The following is a 16170-nucleotide window of genomic DNA, read 5'->3' as shown; positions in this document are numbered from 1 at the left end:
TTCTCCCTCTGCCCCTCCTCCTGCTCGTGTTCTCTCACTCTCGCTCTCTCTCAAATAAATAAAAATAAAATCTTAAAAAATAATAATTAAAAAAAAGATGTTTCTTATATAAATGAATGAGGAGCAGACCCTGACACCAGCAGGGCATACATCCTGAGACATTCTCAAATTCTCCCAAACCACACATATGGTAGCATACAATGTCCTCAAAACATGGCATCAGGTGGACCATTTCACACAGATCCAAACTGTAAATTAGTCTAGTGCTCTACTCTTTGATCTACCTAGATAGCTATCTGCTGCCCAATAACCACGGTTTCTTAAAACACTGCCTTGTCTTCACTTTCCTTATCAGCACTGGCAGTTTACTTCCTTCAGAGAGGTTACTTTTTCACGAATACAAAAATTTTTAATATTTCAAGAGATCTCCAGCATATGCAACACGAAGCCAGCTGAGAGATGGACGCTGGCGGTTCTTGTCCCTCAGGCATGGGACGCTCCCTAGCACCTCCTCTCTCCAAGGCCAGGACACTCAATCTACACCTTAGAATGCTCTAGATGGGGTGGACCAAAATGTGCGTGTAAAATCAGTGAAAACAAAGGGTCTGCCGTACTCTCTTCAGTTTGTTTTGTTTGTTTGTTTGTTTGTTAATTTTTATTTTTTTAAAGATTTTATTTATTTATTTGAGAGAAAGAATAAGAGAGAGAGAGCATGAGAGGGAGGAGGGTCAGAGGGAGAAGCAGACTCCCCGCCGAGCAGGGAGCCCGATGCGGGACTCGATTCCGGGACTCCAGGATCATGACCTGAGCTGAAGGCAGTTGCTTAACCAACTGAGCCACCCAGGCGCCCCTGCTTTTTAATTTTTAAGAGCAAAGAGCACACATCAGTGAAAGCTGCATGGTTTTATTTGGGGTGCCTATGAGCACTGGTTGGCTGTTTTGCAGACGGGAGCTGCCAGCTTGTCTCGGAGGGTTTCCCGGTGTCAGAGAATCTGCCCAGAACTGGATCGGGGCCAACCCATCCGTCAGCCCAAATTGCTGAAGCTGCAGTCATGAGATCTGTCCACTGCATCCTCATGTCTGCCAGAAGGAAAGTGCTGGGCTCTGGCCCTCTTTACTTCTGTGCTTCCTTCCAGATTTGTAAGGTTAGTCTGGGAAATGCTTTCAGATTTTCAGCCCTTTTGCTCTTTCTTTAGTCTCTATATAACCAAACGCTACCAAAAGAACAGAGAGGGGGGGCGCCTGGGTGGCTCAGTTGATTAAGCGACTGCCTTCGGCTCAGGTCATGATCCTGGAGTCCCGGGATCGAGTCCCACATTGGGCTCCCTGCTCAGCGGGGAGTCTGCTTCTCCCTCTGACCCTCCTCCCTCTCCTGCTCTCTGTCTCTCATTCTCTCTCTCAAATAAATAAATAAAAAAAAAGAACAGAGAGGGTTAAAAAAGAAGAGGGAGGCTAGGTCAGAAACAAGGCCAAGAGGATTCCCGTCCTGCCTGAACAACCCTCAAAACTAAACATTATGAGGCTCACTAAAGCCTCTGTCCTTACACCAAACGAAATCTAGCAAAATTCAGTTGATTTATCCTTCTATGTGGAAAGGATGAAAATCAAGTAATATTAATATGTAATTTTTTCATGGAAGGAAATGAATACATTAGCTAGAAGAAATATTAATGTCTTTACATAATTAACACTCTTCCCAAAGGCATCCCAATAAAGCAAAAAGTCTAGGAATTGGATAATTTATTAATAACTGTTCTTACTGTCCTTGCACTTAACTCTCTCCTGAGACAAGATATCTTTGTTATTTAAATTTTTATTTATACCAAATTAATACCTGCATATAGCTTTAAAAGTGAGACAGGCCTTTTATCAGGCCATTAACACCAGATAGAGGTGTCCTGCCCCACACCCATACCCCCTTGCCACATGCCAGAAGTCACCACTCCTATTCTTTCAGGTGTTTCTTCTCTATTCACACTTCAAAAACAGCCAAATAACATGCTTAACATGCTATTTCTTGATTTTTCAGTTTTAGAGAATACCTACTATCTTCCTGCTATGGAAGATGTAAATTGAACTCACCTAGATCACCCTTCCCCCACATATTTGTCTTCCCTCCTCTTCCATCTTTTTTCTTTTTTTATAAAGTTTTTATTCAAATTCCAGTTAGTTAACATACAGTGTTATGTTAGTTTCAGGTGTACAATATAGTGATTCAACACTTCATACATCACACGGTGCTCATCACAAGTGCGCTCCTTCAACCCCATCACCTACTTAACCCATCCCCTCACTCACCTCCCTTCTGACTCCTCATCCATTTTTTGTTTTTTTGTTTTTTTAAGATTTTATTTATTTATTTGAGAGAGAGAGTGAGAGAGAGAGAGCACAAGAGGGGGAAGCAGGAGAGGGAGAAGCAGACTCCCTGCCGAGCAGGGAGCCCGATGCGGGACTCGATCCCGGGACTCCAGGATCATGACCTGAGCCGAGGGCAGTCGCTCAACCAACTGAGCCACCCAGGCGCCCTCCTCATCCATTTTTGATTATGTATATATCCATGCTTTCATTATTGCAGGTATAAATATTATTTACTGCTGAGCCAAACCAGTGTGTTATCATTACATTTTCTTTCTTAAAAATCTGTTTTCTTTTGTTTCCAAATCTCCGGCCAACTCTTCCCACACCTTCCCAAAGCCCTATAAAACGCCTCTTAAGCCAATCTGACAACATACCTTGCAGATTACAAGTCTTCAGCACAAGAGATTCTGAGTATGTCGAAAGTAGAGCCCACGGAGTTAGGGTTTTGTTTGTTTGTTCACCCATGACCTTAGGGTGAGCTGTGTTTGGAAACCACTCATCTACAGCAAAATAAGTAAGGTCATAAACTCTCAAGTTTTAGAAATCTAAGTGGCAGAGAATTTGGGTTTGGTTCTCCATCGGTTCCAGCATTACTTAAAGGAAACTTTCCAGAGATGCAAACAAATTTGACAGGAGTTGAAAGAATGACCCACACATTATATTACATGAATGATCAAAAACAAAACAAAACAAACTGTCACAACTCCCATTGAAAAAGCCCAAGTGTGAGTGGAGATCCTGGTTTGAAACTTTCACTTTCCAACCAACGACCTTGACACCTGAACACTGGGCATTAATAGGACTGAATGCCTCTGTTCTCATGACTGCTATTCCCTTGCTGTTAACCCTGGCTGCCAGATCTGATCTAGTCAAGGTAAGAATCAATCATACCCGAATGACATGATAAAAGTTACAACACGCCTGTCCCCCAAGTGACCACGCTAACTTGCTGCAGTGCGGGACCAGGCGTGTGGCATTCACGCCGTGTGTCCCGAGCTGCAGGCAGCCAGAGTGAGTGTTCTTCCTCCTGATTACAAAATTAGGAAATAACATGGTTCTAAGAAAATAGCTAAAACAGCCAAAAGTGATTGCTTCTAGGAACTAGAAAGTGAGGACCGAGTCTGCTGTTTCTTTGAAATAAGCCTTGTACCAGAAAGTTTCGTTCAGCCGTGGACACGAAAAAAACTGATAAAACATAATTTAAATAAAACAGCATGTTAATCATAGGGTCTAATGAACACATTCAAAAAAAGAATGCCAGGCACAGTGTGGGTAAGTTATGTAATATCTCAAGACCCAGTGAAGGTAAAAATACCAATGCTCTCTGGGGTGCCTGGGTGGCTCGGTTGGTTGAGTGGGACTCTTGGATTCGGCTCAAGTCCTGATCTCATGAAACGTGAGACTGAGCCCCACCATCGGGCTATGCCCTCGTGGGGTGTCTGCTTGAGGATTCTCTCCCCCTGCCCCTCCCCGCCTTCCTGCATGCACATGCGCATTCTCTCTAAAATAAATGGATAAATCTTTTTTTTTTTAAGATTTTATTTATTTATTTGACAGAGAAAGAAACAGCAAGAGAAGGAACACAAGCTGGGGGAGCAGGAGAGGGAGAAGTAGGCTTCCTGCTGAGCAGGGAGCTGGATGCGGGGCTTGATCCCAGGACCCTGAGACCATGACCTGAGCCGAAAGCAGACGCTTAACAATTGAGCCACCCAGGCGCCCCTAAATGGATAAATCTTAAACAAAACAAAACAAAAAACCAAAGTTCTCATTTCCTCCCCATCTCTACATGAGGAGATCAGGCCAGTTTCACTAACTCATTCATTCAACAAGGCTCCCTGAAGCCTGCCAGGGGCCAGGCACTGTTCTAGGTCGTGGGAAGACAGAAGCGAACAAAACAAAGCTCCTGGTCTTCCCGTACTTACATTCCAACGTGGAGAGACAGCTGATAATTTGCCCCAGACAAGTAAGCCAACTTCAGGGGTGATGGGTGCCATGAAGAGAAAATAAAGTGGTGTGGGAAGGGGAGCACTGCTCCAGAACGAAGCGAGGAAAGAGGCCTTTCTGAGGAAGGACCACTCACAGACACCCGACTGGTGGGAAGGAACAAGCCAGGAGAGCGCATCCCAGGGAGAGAAAGAGCAAGTGACAGGTCCTGAGGCTGGCAAGGCTTCCCCGGTGTGTGAGGAGGGACTGCGAGCAGCTCAGGGTGGAGAGGAGAGAGCACGGTGAGCCTGAAGAACCCAGCGGGGCAGAGCCCGCAGTCTCAGAGGCCACAGTAAGGACCTGGAATTCTAACTAGAGGAGACATCACTGAGGGTCTGAGCAGAGCCCTGCCACTGGGTTCACCCTCTGTAAAGTACCACACAAATAGTTATGTAAGTCAAAATAAGATGTCTATCTAAAATAAGAGGTTTGGGGTACCTGGGTGACTCAGTTGGTTAACCGTCTACCTTCGGCTCAGGTCATGATCCCAGGGTCCTGGGATCGAGACCCGCATCAGGCTCCCTGCTTCTTCCTCTGCCTCTGCCCCTACCCCTGCCGTCTCTCTCTGGCAAATAAATAAATAAAATCTTTTTAAAAAATTAAAAAATACAATAAGAGGTTTGGGGCGCCTGAGTGCTCAGTTGGTTGAGCGCCCAACTCTTGGGTTTGGCTCAGAGCATGATCTCAGGGTTGGGAGATCGAGCCCCATGACAGGCTCTGTGCTCAGTGGGGAGTCTGCTTGAGATTCTCTCTCTCCCTCTCCCTCTGTGTCTCCCCCTGCTTGTGAGTTGCTCTCTCTCTCAAAATAAATAAAATCTTTTTAAAAATAAATAAATAAAATAAGAGGTTTGATTACAGCAAAAATATATATATGTGGACAGATAAACACATATACATATGTATACATATATTGTATATAATATAATATACAATCTATCACCTAGTTATTATGAGCTTCTTTTCATGTTCAACTTCATTACTGCCCACACAGTCCAGTTAAGTCCATCTCCTTCCCATCTCCCAAATAAGTCTTTTTTTTTTTTTAAAGATTTTATTTATTTATTTGACAGAGAGAGACACAGCGAGAGAGGGAACACAAGCAGGGGGAGTGGGAGAGGGAGAAGCAGGCTTCCCGCCGAGCAGGGAGCCCGATGCGGGGCTTGATCCCAGGACCCTGGGATCATGACCTGGGCCGAAGGCAGGCGCCCCCTCCCAAATAAGTCTTAATCTGGCAAGCTATTAAGAACAATTAGCTACTAATTCAATGCACAGAGCCCAAAAGAAGTTCAACCTCTGGAGACAAAAGTTACTAAGAACTAACATGTAATGGATGAGATCAGCAGAAATCTCTAGCCCTGAGCATGGTTCACAGATGTGTCACTCATGAAGTGGGTTATAGCCATATAAGGAAATCCATCAAGGCTGTTAGCACATCAACTGTGATATACTCATGTGAAACCAAACTTGTCTGTTTTCTGTGCTTCTCCAGGGCATGGCAAGGGGACTGGCAAACGGTGCCGCTCTGCAGAAACCCCGTACAACTTCATGTCTGAATAGAACCAATAGGACACATCCTGAGATACAAAGTAATTGTGAGACAGAACCCATCCTTGTCCCCACTCACCGAATTTATGCATGGAATGAAGGAGAACCTCTTTTAGGATTCTTGGATTCCATAACAAGGCCAAGAATACAGCAAAGGATGAGAGAGAACAGCCTGTGGGGGACACTTATTGAAGTGTTTCTATGGCGAGCACTCGTGCCCTGCTCTGAACCCCCTGCTTCCACAGGCCTGCCCGGAGAACTCTGAAATATGTAATATGTTCTTGTAACTTAGAGACAGAGGACTAGTGCCTACCTCACGCCTGAGGAGGCACCCGAGGACTGTGGACCAGGGATGGGCTCTCCTGACCCATCTCCCTAGGAAAATCTAGAGGGTGAGAGGACGTGACCTGCCCATGATCCCAAAGCTAGCCAAAGCAAGAGGTGGGTGATACTTCCCTTGACACATGTGGGGAGCCAGTCGGCAGCCTCGGGTCCTCCTACGAGAGCCCTACAAGGAACAAAGAGACCTCAGCAGAAAGAAGCTGGATGTGTTCTGCAGGGTGCCAGGAGCTGGGAAGCCATCTGACTACGCAGAGTAGAGACGCAGCTTCCTGAGAAAGGAAACTGTAAAAGTCCAACAGGCAAACTCCAAATGGCATGCAAATGCCCCAGAATAGAAAAAGTATACTTCATCCTCTGCCCGACCCACTCAAGGACACCGGCTCAAACCATCTGCCTGGTTCAGAAGATATGAAGCCACGCAGCCAAGTAAGAAATGTCCTATCTCCTTAATTCTCCTCCCTGTCCTCACTGCACCTCCACTGAGCTCCCAAAAGCAGCTTGTGATGGGGGGAGAGGGAGCAAGCAGAGGGTAGAGAGCAGAAAGAATACAAGTCCCTTGCCCGGGGCAGTGGGCTTGCGGCATGAAAAGAGCTCCAAGCTGGTGAACACAACAAATGTTACCCAGGCACATTCAGAGTCGGGATGGGATTCTACCTGGGACTGAACATGCCACTTACTAAGCTTGAAACTGCACTTGCAACGTAAAGTGACCATAAAATCGTCCATTGCTTCTGAGTGAGCACAAAGGCTGGAGATCTGCCAGACTTTCCAGTTAGGGATGGTGAAAATTAGCCCCCTGAATAAGGCTTTAAAGCGCAGTGAGAAACACACTCATGTTGATCTCATTCCATAACTCATGCTTGGTCATCGTCAGGCTTTGAATGAATGAATGAATGAACGAACGAATGAAATGTCTGAAGGGGAATGAGTAAACAAAAGAATAAACCTGTGCACAAAACCCAGAACATGGAGAGATGGCTGGTAACAGAGTTCACTGATGAACTAGCATTTCCAAAGGAGAAAGATGATGGATCTGTTGTGCAGGCTCGTAGCCTCTGGTGTAGACAGTGTGGTAAAATATTAGTAAACAGAGTTTGAGTTCTAGAATCAGATATTCCGATTTGGGTACATGATCAGGCACCTTCCATCTGTGTGACCTTGGGCAAGTCACTTACATTCTCTGAGCCTGTTTCCTCATCTCTAAAATGGTAATAATACCCAGTCAACTACATAGTGTTAGGATGATTTTAAATAACAGAATACATGGAGAGTATCTCTTTGGTGCCTGGCAGAGTGGGCAATGATAACGGCAGTGAAATCCCAATGGGTTTGCTATCATTCATTCTAAATGTATTTCATTACAACGCTCTGGGAACTGGTAAGCTGTAGATGGCTTATAACAGAAACTTTTTCTCTTCCTCTGCTAAAGACCTTCCTTGTAACTCCAGTTCTTGAATTAGTCTTCCGGAATGATACCACCCATTTCTAATGATTCCTTTACTCTATGTCTTCTCCGAGGCTGGAAATATAATCTGGACTATATTTTCTCATGCCTTGTCCATGAGGAGAAAGTTCTGGTTCCTACCACCCACACAGGTAACCGAAGACAAGCCTTTTCATGCCGTGCTTTACTTCCTTCTTCATCAAAAAAAGATAGAATGCCCACCTATGAGGCTGTTTTGAGAAGGCAATGAGATCATGTTCAAGGAAGCGGTAGGGGGAACATGGAGCCTACCACGAGGGTGGAGGTACTGGAGCTCCCGGCAAGCAGTCAGCACTCAGTCCCAGAGAGCTGGACTGGAGCTGTCCTTTGAGGAGGGCCAACCTGATGTCCTTCCTCTTCATAACCTCCAGACTTCATCAAGGTGTGCTCATCCCACATTCCTAAGGGGGTAAAATATTTCAGGAGCCTCCTTGTTTTCTTTATCTCCACGTGCCTCTGTTTACTAAAACCTCTGTTGAGAAGCTCACCTAAAACATAAGCAGTTCCCCTGTTCTAACTAAGCCCATTCTCGTCAAGGCTGACTCCAACCCGTCCTTCGGAGAGACATCTTTCAAGAGAACTGTCTAAAAATCCAGAGTTGTGTTAGAAATCACTACAGTGACAGTTTCGAAGACTCCCATAACCCTTGGACTTTGGGTTTTAAAAAAAAACCACTTTATTCACTTGTGACTGCTTTGTTTTCATTTCAGAGAATTGTTAATGAAGCTGAAGATTTGCATTTCTCAAATGGCTCAAACCAGACACAGTATTCACAGTGTTCGTATTAAGTAAATAACTCATATCTAGGAAGAAGAAAAAGAAAGTAGGCTACAAAGGAAACAAGAAAACTCAAAAATATTCTGGTTTACAATAGCTTCGAGGTTACATAATCCTCCAAGTTTCCATTTGGCTAAATTAGGTCAGCTTTTGACACGAGCATCATTTTCCCTGCCTTTTCTTTTTCAATCCTGCTGCGGCAGAGACCCAGGCGCAGTTGTGAGTGACCTACTTAATTAGAATTTGCGGAGCCCTCAGACAGAAACGTGTGGTGTCTTCATTCTATTTTGCTCAACAGACCTCCTTAATGAACTGAATCTCTAATTCAGCCAGCTAAAAACCACACATCTTAAGCAATTCCCAAATCCAAATATCCAGGTTTAATTATACTCATGAGTATACATTCAAATGTGGTACAGAAAAAAGAGCGATGGATGAACCAAGTGTGAGGGCCCGTTGGCTCTCAGTCCCACTCTTCTGCTGACCCCAGTGCAATCTTGGCACATCCCTCACCTTCCAGGGCCTCAGTCTTGTTACCTTGGTGAAGAGAAGGTTAGACTCCTGCATCCTTTTTGGCTTGACTCTCTGTGAAGATTTCCTGAGCGCCTACCAAAGATAAGGTGCTAGATATAAGGGGTAGAGGAGGTACAAAGATGAACGGACGTTGCCCTATCCTCAAAACTTTCCACTCCGTGAAGGAAGAGAAGATCACACAGAACAAAACCAAATGCCTAGTTACCTCATTTATCTTATTTATTCCTCAGGATTGGCATTGTGCCTGGCACACTGTAGAGGCTGCATCTGATGGGAGGGAATCCGGAGTGGTTCACAGTGTTCTGAGTTGGCTTTTAAAAGGCCATTCAACTCTCAGGGGTTCCCTGATAACATTCTCCAATGTGATGCAAAATCTTAAGCCAACGTTCAAGTGCTCCTCGTTCTGGTCCCAATATACCATTCAATCTCCATCTCTCTCTTACCCAGAACTCTGCTACAGCCCTGCTGTACCTCAGATATTACCCATAACTTTCTACTTCTCTGCTCACATTCACGCCATCCCTCATCCCGACATGTCCTCCAATCTCAACCCAATCCAATTCCGTTATCCCTCAACATTTCAAATTTCTCCTGTTTTATGAAGGCGGTCTTACAAAGCCTTTCCTGACTCCTCCAATCATATGTTCTCTCTCCCTTCTTTGAAATTCCACAAGATTTACTGACACTTCTGTTATGGTACACTTAGAACTGCATTTCTGCCAGGTTATATCTTTGTCTCAAGATAATAATCTGTGACATTAGATGCTACATTATTCATCCATGTTGCCAAACAAATGGTGGGCATTCAGGAGATTGTTTGACAAGACACATATAGAAAGGACAATCTAGGACTCAGAAACTGAATAAACAGTGGCAGTAAATTAGTACATTTGTGGCTTCTGCTTAAAATGGTGACTACTGCAGTTTGATTCTTAAACCTAGGGTTTGGTTGATAGAATCACAGTGGTTAGAAGTTTAGAAGACAGGCTGGATTCATATTTCAGGGCCTTGAATGCCAGGGTAATAAAAATGGCATAGGGCACCTGGGTGGCTCAGTTGGTTAAGCGTCTGCCTTCGGCTCAGGTCATGATCCCAGGGTCCTGGGATCGAGTCCCGCACTGGGCTCCCTGCTCAGCGGGGAGGCCTACTTCTCCCTCTCCCTCTGCCTGCCACTATGCCTACTCGTGTTCTCTCTCTATCTCTCTGTCAAATAAATAAATAAAATCTTTAAAAAATAAAAAAATAAAATAAAATAAAATGGCATATATTTAGATCTCAATGAGAGTCACGGATGTTTTCAGGAGCTGGAGAATAACAAAACCTGAGATAGGAAGATCAAGCCAGAAGCATTCCAGTTAATGCATCAGTCTCCTGGGAACTGGGTTGGAGGTAAGTCCATCTCTGAAAGAAGAATCGAGTCTTGGTGTGCTGATAAAATTAAGTGCATGAACCTATAGATCTGTGAGTCCTGGAAAAGTCACTAAGCTAAATACTGCTTTGTAGGCTTCCTGGCAATCCGATATTTTAGTACCCACCTCAATAAAAGGAAAGAGACCCACACCAAAGCATCATTACTAAATTTCCAAACCGGTGAATAAGAGAATATTTGATATTTTTCCAGAGAAGGGAGAGGGGAACAGAATACAAAGGAGAGGGAATCAAAATAGCTTTGGATTGCCCAGCAAGAACAGCAGAAGCTAGAAGACAGAGGGAAAATGTCTTTCAAATTCAGAAAGAAAAGCATTTCCCACCTAGAATTCTATGCTGAGCCAAACCATGAATGAAGGTAAGGGTAAAATGAACACATTTTCACACATACAAAGTCTCTGAAGACTTACCTTCAGAACACACTGAAACAAAAGTATAAACCAAGAAAGAGAAAAATAAGGCATAAAAGAAACAGGAAGGGTGCCTGGGTGGCTCAGTCAGTTAAGCATCAGACTCTTGATTTTAGCTCGGCTCATGGTCTCGGGGTCATGAGATTGAGCCCTGCATCGGGCTCCCCACTCAGTGGGGAGTCTGCTTGGGATACTCTCCCTCTCCCCCCACAATCTTTCCCCCATGTTCTCTCTCTCTCTAATAAATAAGTCTGAAGAAGAAGAAGAGGAAGAGGAAGAGGAAGGGGAAGAGGAAGGAGAGGAGGAGGAAGAGGAAGAGGAAGAAGAAGCAGGGAGATAACACAAGAGTAAGGCATAGGGAACCCCCAGAACAACAGCAAGCCAGGACAGCACCTGTGTACCCACCAAAAAGGGCAAGAACTGGAGACTGGAGCAGGTCAGGAATCTCGGGGAGACAGGATGTGTTAACTTTCTGTCTTAGCTCTCTAACTTGCTTTTCCTCTTACATGATTTCCAAGGTCTATCAATGTTGGAAATGCTTGGAGCTCCAGGAGCTCCATTTCCACTGTTGTGTAGTGTCACATTGAATTTATATATATCACACTTCATTTGACCATTTTTCTCTCGCTGGACATTTAGGTGATTTTAAAAACCTTACTTAGGACAAACAATGCAAATAAGCAATCCATGTGCATGTGTGAGATTTCGTGAGGCTTCATGCCTAGCAGTGGGATGATCTGGTATGAATTTATGTTGACTGATATTGCCAGACCAATATCCAAAGTGGTCATATCACGGTGGCGGCCTTTCAAACAAAACTTTAAAAAAAAAAAAAGATTTTATTTATTTGAGGGAGCGAGCGAGCGAGCGAGAGAGCACAAGTGGGTAAAGGGGCAGAGGGAGAAGCAGACTCTCTGCTGAGCAGGGAGCCTGACCAGGGGCTCGATCCCAGAACTCTGGAATCATGACAGATGCCAAAATGACTGAGCCACCTAGGCGCCCCTAAACAAAACTTTTTAACATGTTCTACATGCACATAGACCTCCAGTATTCCCAAATAACATGCTTAGATTTTACTTCTTGACTTGTCAGTTTTAGACAGTATATATTGATTCTTTCTACAGAAGATGAATATTCAACTCTCCCTCACCCCTGCCCACCCCACTCAATTTCTCACTCCCAGAACCTTCCTCAAAAGTTGTATCATTTTAGATAGATTAGTAATCAGTGTTGACATCATTATGTCGTCTCAGTGAGCCATGTCATATACTAAGATGACTTTTCCCCCATAGCCTGTTTGCCCTGGAGTAGCATCAGATTTCTCAAAGAAATGTCTCACTATTAAAATCAGTAGCTATGGGGTGCCTGGGTGGCTCTGTCGCTAAGCGTCTGCCTTCGGCTCAGGTCATGATCCCAGGGTCTTGGGATCGAGCCCCACATCGGGGTCCTTGCTCGGCGGGAAGCCTGCTTCTCCCTCCCTCACTCCCCCTGCTTGTGTTCCCTCTCTCGCTGTGTCTCTCTCTGTCAAATAAATAAATAAAATCTTTTTAAAAAATCAATAGCTACACTTGGCAAGGGCGTACAGCAGCGATGTGATGGCTGCTTCTGGCCTACGCAAGGGGAGACCAGACTCTCTTAGTGGTTTCAGGCAGAGACCCCAGCCCAATCTCTAAAGGAAGAGTGTGGAAGTCTCCCTCTCTCTCCTCTCTCTCTCTCTCTCTCTCTCTCACACACACACACACAAATACAGATACACATTTACACCACTCTAAAGCAGATTGGCTTCTACTGACTTCCTAACTGATCAACCTTGCCTATATTTGGTCGAGTTGGCTCATCTTTACCCTCTTGCCCCCTCCACTCATCCCCAGGAGCTCTGTATTTCCTGCCACCCCTGGCAGCTTGCTAATTCCCCTTGCTGGGTTTGGTTGCCCTCAATCCCAGCAGGACATATAATCAGCCTCAGGAAGTGATGAATACCAACTTACTCTCGATATTGTTCAGCCAGTGCTGAACAATATTTTTATTTTTATTGCTGATTACTCTAACGAAATAAAGAACACTGTGCTTAGCTAATGTCCAATTAAACATTTGTTAAGGTCATCAAAATCTCCTGGCTTATTATTGCAGGTGACATTCTGAATCAATATCAGCAATAGAATCAATACCCAATTCCCTAAATACCAAATTCAGTAAGCACAGTGTCCAATTGTGAAAGGGCGAGAGGAAATATCCCTTCTCTTCCAGAATTACCAAGGGGCCAGCCAACCACCTTTATGTGGGTGAAGCTTGTTTACTTCTTGTATCTGCTAAATGCTCAGGCCTCTCACAGAACAAATGCAAAGGAAATCAGGCATGTCCCACGTGTCCAAGGGGAGCTCCACCTTCTCTTCCCTGGAGGTAAGCAGTAAGTCAGCTTTGGAGTAGGATGTCAGCAAGCCATGGGAGACAGGCAAATGCCCTACTTACCATAGAAGAGGAATGCTTTGGTCATGGGATGATGTAGGAAGGTCCGGTTGATGGTGAAGAAACACGCATCTGTCCCGCATTGGCCGAGCCTTCCAGTCTCCCCGGTCAGTGGGGACCACCAGAGCATGATGGGGTAGCTATCAGTTTCCAGTTGGGTTTTCCTATTCAAGGTCAGTGCTTCTTTCCTAGGCAGTGGATAGAGATGTGCAGACTCCTCTTCCATCTTTGCCTGTCCATCTGGTAAATCGGAATTTTTAAACTTCTTCCTTTCAAATTTTCCCAGTTCAACCACTACCTAAAAGAGAAGACAAATATTACAGAGCCAGATGGTTTCATTGCCTCTTGCACGTCTCCCATTCATCTTGATGATGAAGCCTCGTTTTAGTTTTCTATTGCAGCTAGAACAAATCACCACAAACTCAGCAACTGAAAACAACACATTTATTGGGGTGCTTGGGTGGCTCATTTGGTTGAGCATCCAACTCTTGATTTCCACTCAGATCGTGATCTCGGGGTTATGATCTCGGGGTCTTGGGATTGAGCCCCGCATTGGGCCCCACACTCAGTGAGGAGTCTGCTTGAGATTCTCTCTCCCTCTGCCCCTCCCCCCGTTGTCTCTCTAAAATGTAAATAAATTAAAAAAAAAGAAGAAGAAGAAGAAGAAAGTAACCAACACATTTATTATTGCATAGTCCTGGAGGTGAGAAGTCTGACCTGAGTCTCACTAGGCTAAAAGCAAGGCGTCAGCAGGGTTACATTCTTCTCTGGAAGCTCTCGAGAATCCATTTTCTTGCTTTCCTATCTTTTAGAGACACCCATCGCTTGGCTCGCCACCCTTTCTCCATCGTCAAAGCCAGCAATGTTGCCTCTTTCTGATGCTTATTTTGCTGTCACATCTCTGTCTGACCACAGCCAGGGAAGACTCTTCTCTTCTAAGGACTCATGTGATGACACTGGGCCCACACTGGTAATTCTGGATAATCTCCTCATCTCGAAGTGTCTCACCTTAATCCCATCTGCAAGAGCCCTTCTGCCACGTGAATTTACATACCCACAAGTTCCAAAGATTAGGGTGCTGGCAAAATATTTATCAACAAGCATGCTTAATTCTACTAAACACATGCCAGCTACATTTCTGCATTTCGTCGGCATATAGAGTACCCGGAAATACTTCTGTCTCTTAATGAAACCCGTGAGAGTCAGGGCAATTATCTGGCTCTTACTCGAGACTGCATTCTAGGGAGATTTCGTTATAAATCACCAACTGGTTTCTTTTTATTACAGTTAAAGGAGTCATAACACAAGTCTTCTATTTCTAATAATTTCTACTGCGGCATCAAGTGAAGTCTACCATGAGTACTGGGCTCCCCTCCATGTAAAACCATGTTTCTTTCTTTCTTTTAGGATGGTCTGGGTCACTGGATAGCTAGGCCATCAGTAATAAGAGTCTAGAGAGCAGGGCGGGCAGAGCGGACATAGATGGACAGCGATTCCCCACAGGTGATGGAAGCTCAGAAATGACATGCATACCAAAAACATGGCAATGTCTTCTGACATCAAAAGAAAAGCTCTTAGGGACGCCTGCATGGTTTAGTCGGTTAAGCATCTGCCTTCGGCTCAGGTCATGATCCCAGGGTCCTGGAATCGAGTCCTGCATCGGGCTCCCTGCTCAGCGGGGAGCCTGCTTCTCCCTCTCCCTCTGCTGCTCCCCCCTGCTCGTTCTCTCTCTTGCTCTCTCAAATATATAAATACAAAAAAAAAAAATCTTAGAAAAAAAGGAAAGCTCTTAGCTTCGACACAGCCATTCCTCATAACTGAAAAAAGTGCCAAAGTAATTGTCTGGTAAGATCAAAGCTCTGGTAACTTCCCACAGAGAGTAGAGAACTCCAGCCCCTCCCGCACAAGCCCGGACACCCTCAAGACAGACGAAGAGGGAGTCAAGTATTTCCTCCAACCAGAATCCTGATCTGGCAGCAGAAGGTGGCACAAGTCCAGCACCAGCCTGTCTGCCAAAGTACTTTTATATGCATTATCTCATTCAATCTTGATCAAGAGGAAAAAGCCCAGAGAACACCTCTGTTTCCATCAGCCCCACAGCTGAACTGCTCACATCCACAAATAATCTTTAGAAGTCTTTTGGATTTCCAAATGGACAGGTGGTGCTTGAATGGGTCCAAACTATATCTGAATTCGTATCTATACTTTTTCTATTGCTGTATCATTTTTACTTTAATTTGAAATCAGTAATGAACTTCAGAATCACCGACAAAATGAAATAGATGGCAAGACTAAAAAATGCTGCAGTTCAAACACCCACATTCAGGGATGCCTGGGTGGCTCAGTCAGTTAAGCGTCTGCCTTCAGCTCAGGTCATGATCCCAGGATCCTGAGATCGAGTCCACATCGGGCTCCCTGCTCAGGGGGCAGTCTGCTTCTCCCTCTCCCTCTACCTGCCTGTCTACCTACTTGTAATCTCTCTCTCTGTGTCGAATAAATAAATAAAATCTTTAAAAAAAAAAAAAGAATGACAAATGTATTAATGCGGATGCTTGTGTTCCACAGAATGGATGTGCTTATTCTTAGAATACACACGACTTCTTCAAGAATGCCATCTTTCACAAGTCATCGTGATAGGGGGCTTTGAGAAATCCATCTACATTTGACCCAGTAAGACAGACGGAGCTCTACTTTCTCTTTTTCTAGAACCAGGACCCTACAAGAGTCATAAATTGACCCCTTACTCAGTGATTTTATCTCTACCTGACACCCACTCACTAAACCTCAGTTTTATCTATTGACAAAAAGAGTATTTCCCCTGCCTTAGACAGAAAACTCCCCAAT

At 44.6% G+C, this 16170-nt stretch overlaps 1 protein-coding gene across 5 annotated transcripts in view; it reads right to left on the bottom strand.

The window, feature by feature from the left end:
- The window catches only part of FUT10 (fucosyltransferase 10), a 76746-nt gene that overhangs the window by 51811 nt on the left and 8765 nt on the right, over positions 1–16170 (bottom strand). For all 5 annotated transcript variants that reach the window (XM_064585564.1, XM_064585563.1, XM_064585567.1 and 2 more), the window contains one exon: positions 13330–13624. In XM_064585564.1, the coding sequence (XP_064441634.1) occupies positions 13330–13624 (295 nt within the window). The remainder of the gene's footprint in view (positions 1–13329; positions 13625–16170) is intronic.

This window comes from Mirounga angustirostris, unplaced genomic scaffold, assembly GCF_029215605.1.
Source record: "Mirounga angustirostris isolate CCGP_5_RB_7025 unplaced genomic scaffold, mMirAng1.0.hap1 SCAF_2, whole genome shotgun sequence".
Taxonomy (NCBI): domain Eukaryota; kingdom Metazoa; phylum Chordata; class Mammalia; order Carnivora; family Phocidae; genus Mirounga; species Mirounga angustirostris.
The sequence above is the reverse complement of the archived record's forward strand: the minus strand, read 5'-3'. Positions and strand labels throughout refer to the sequence as shown.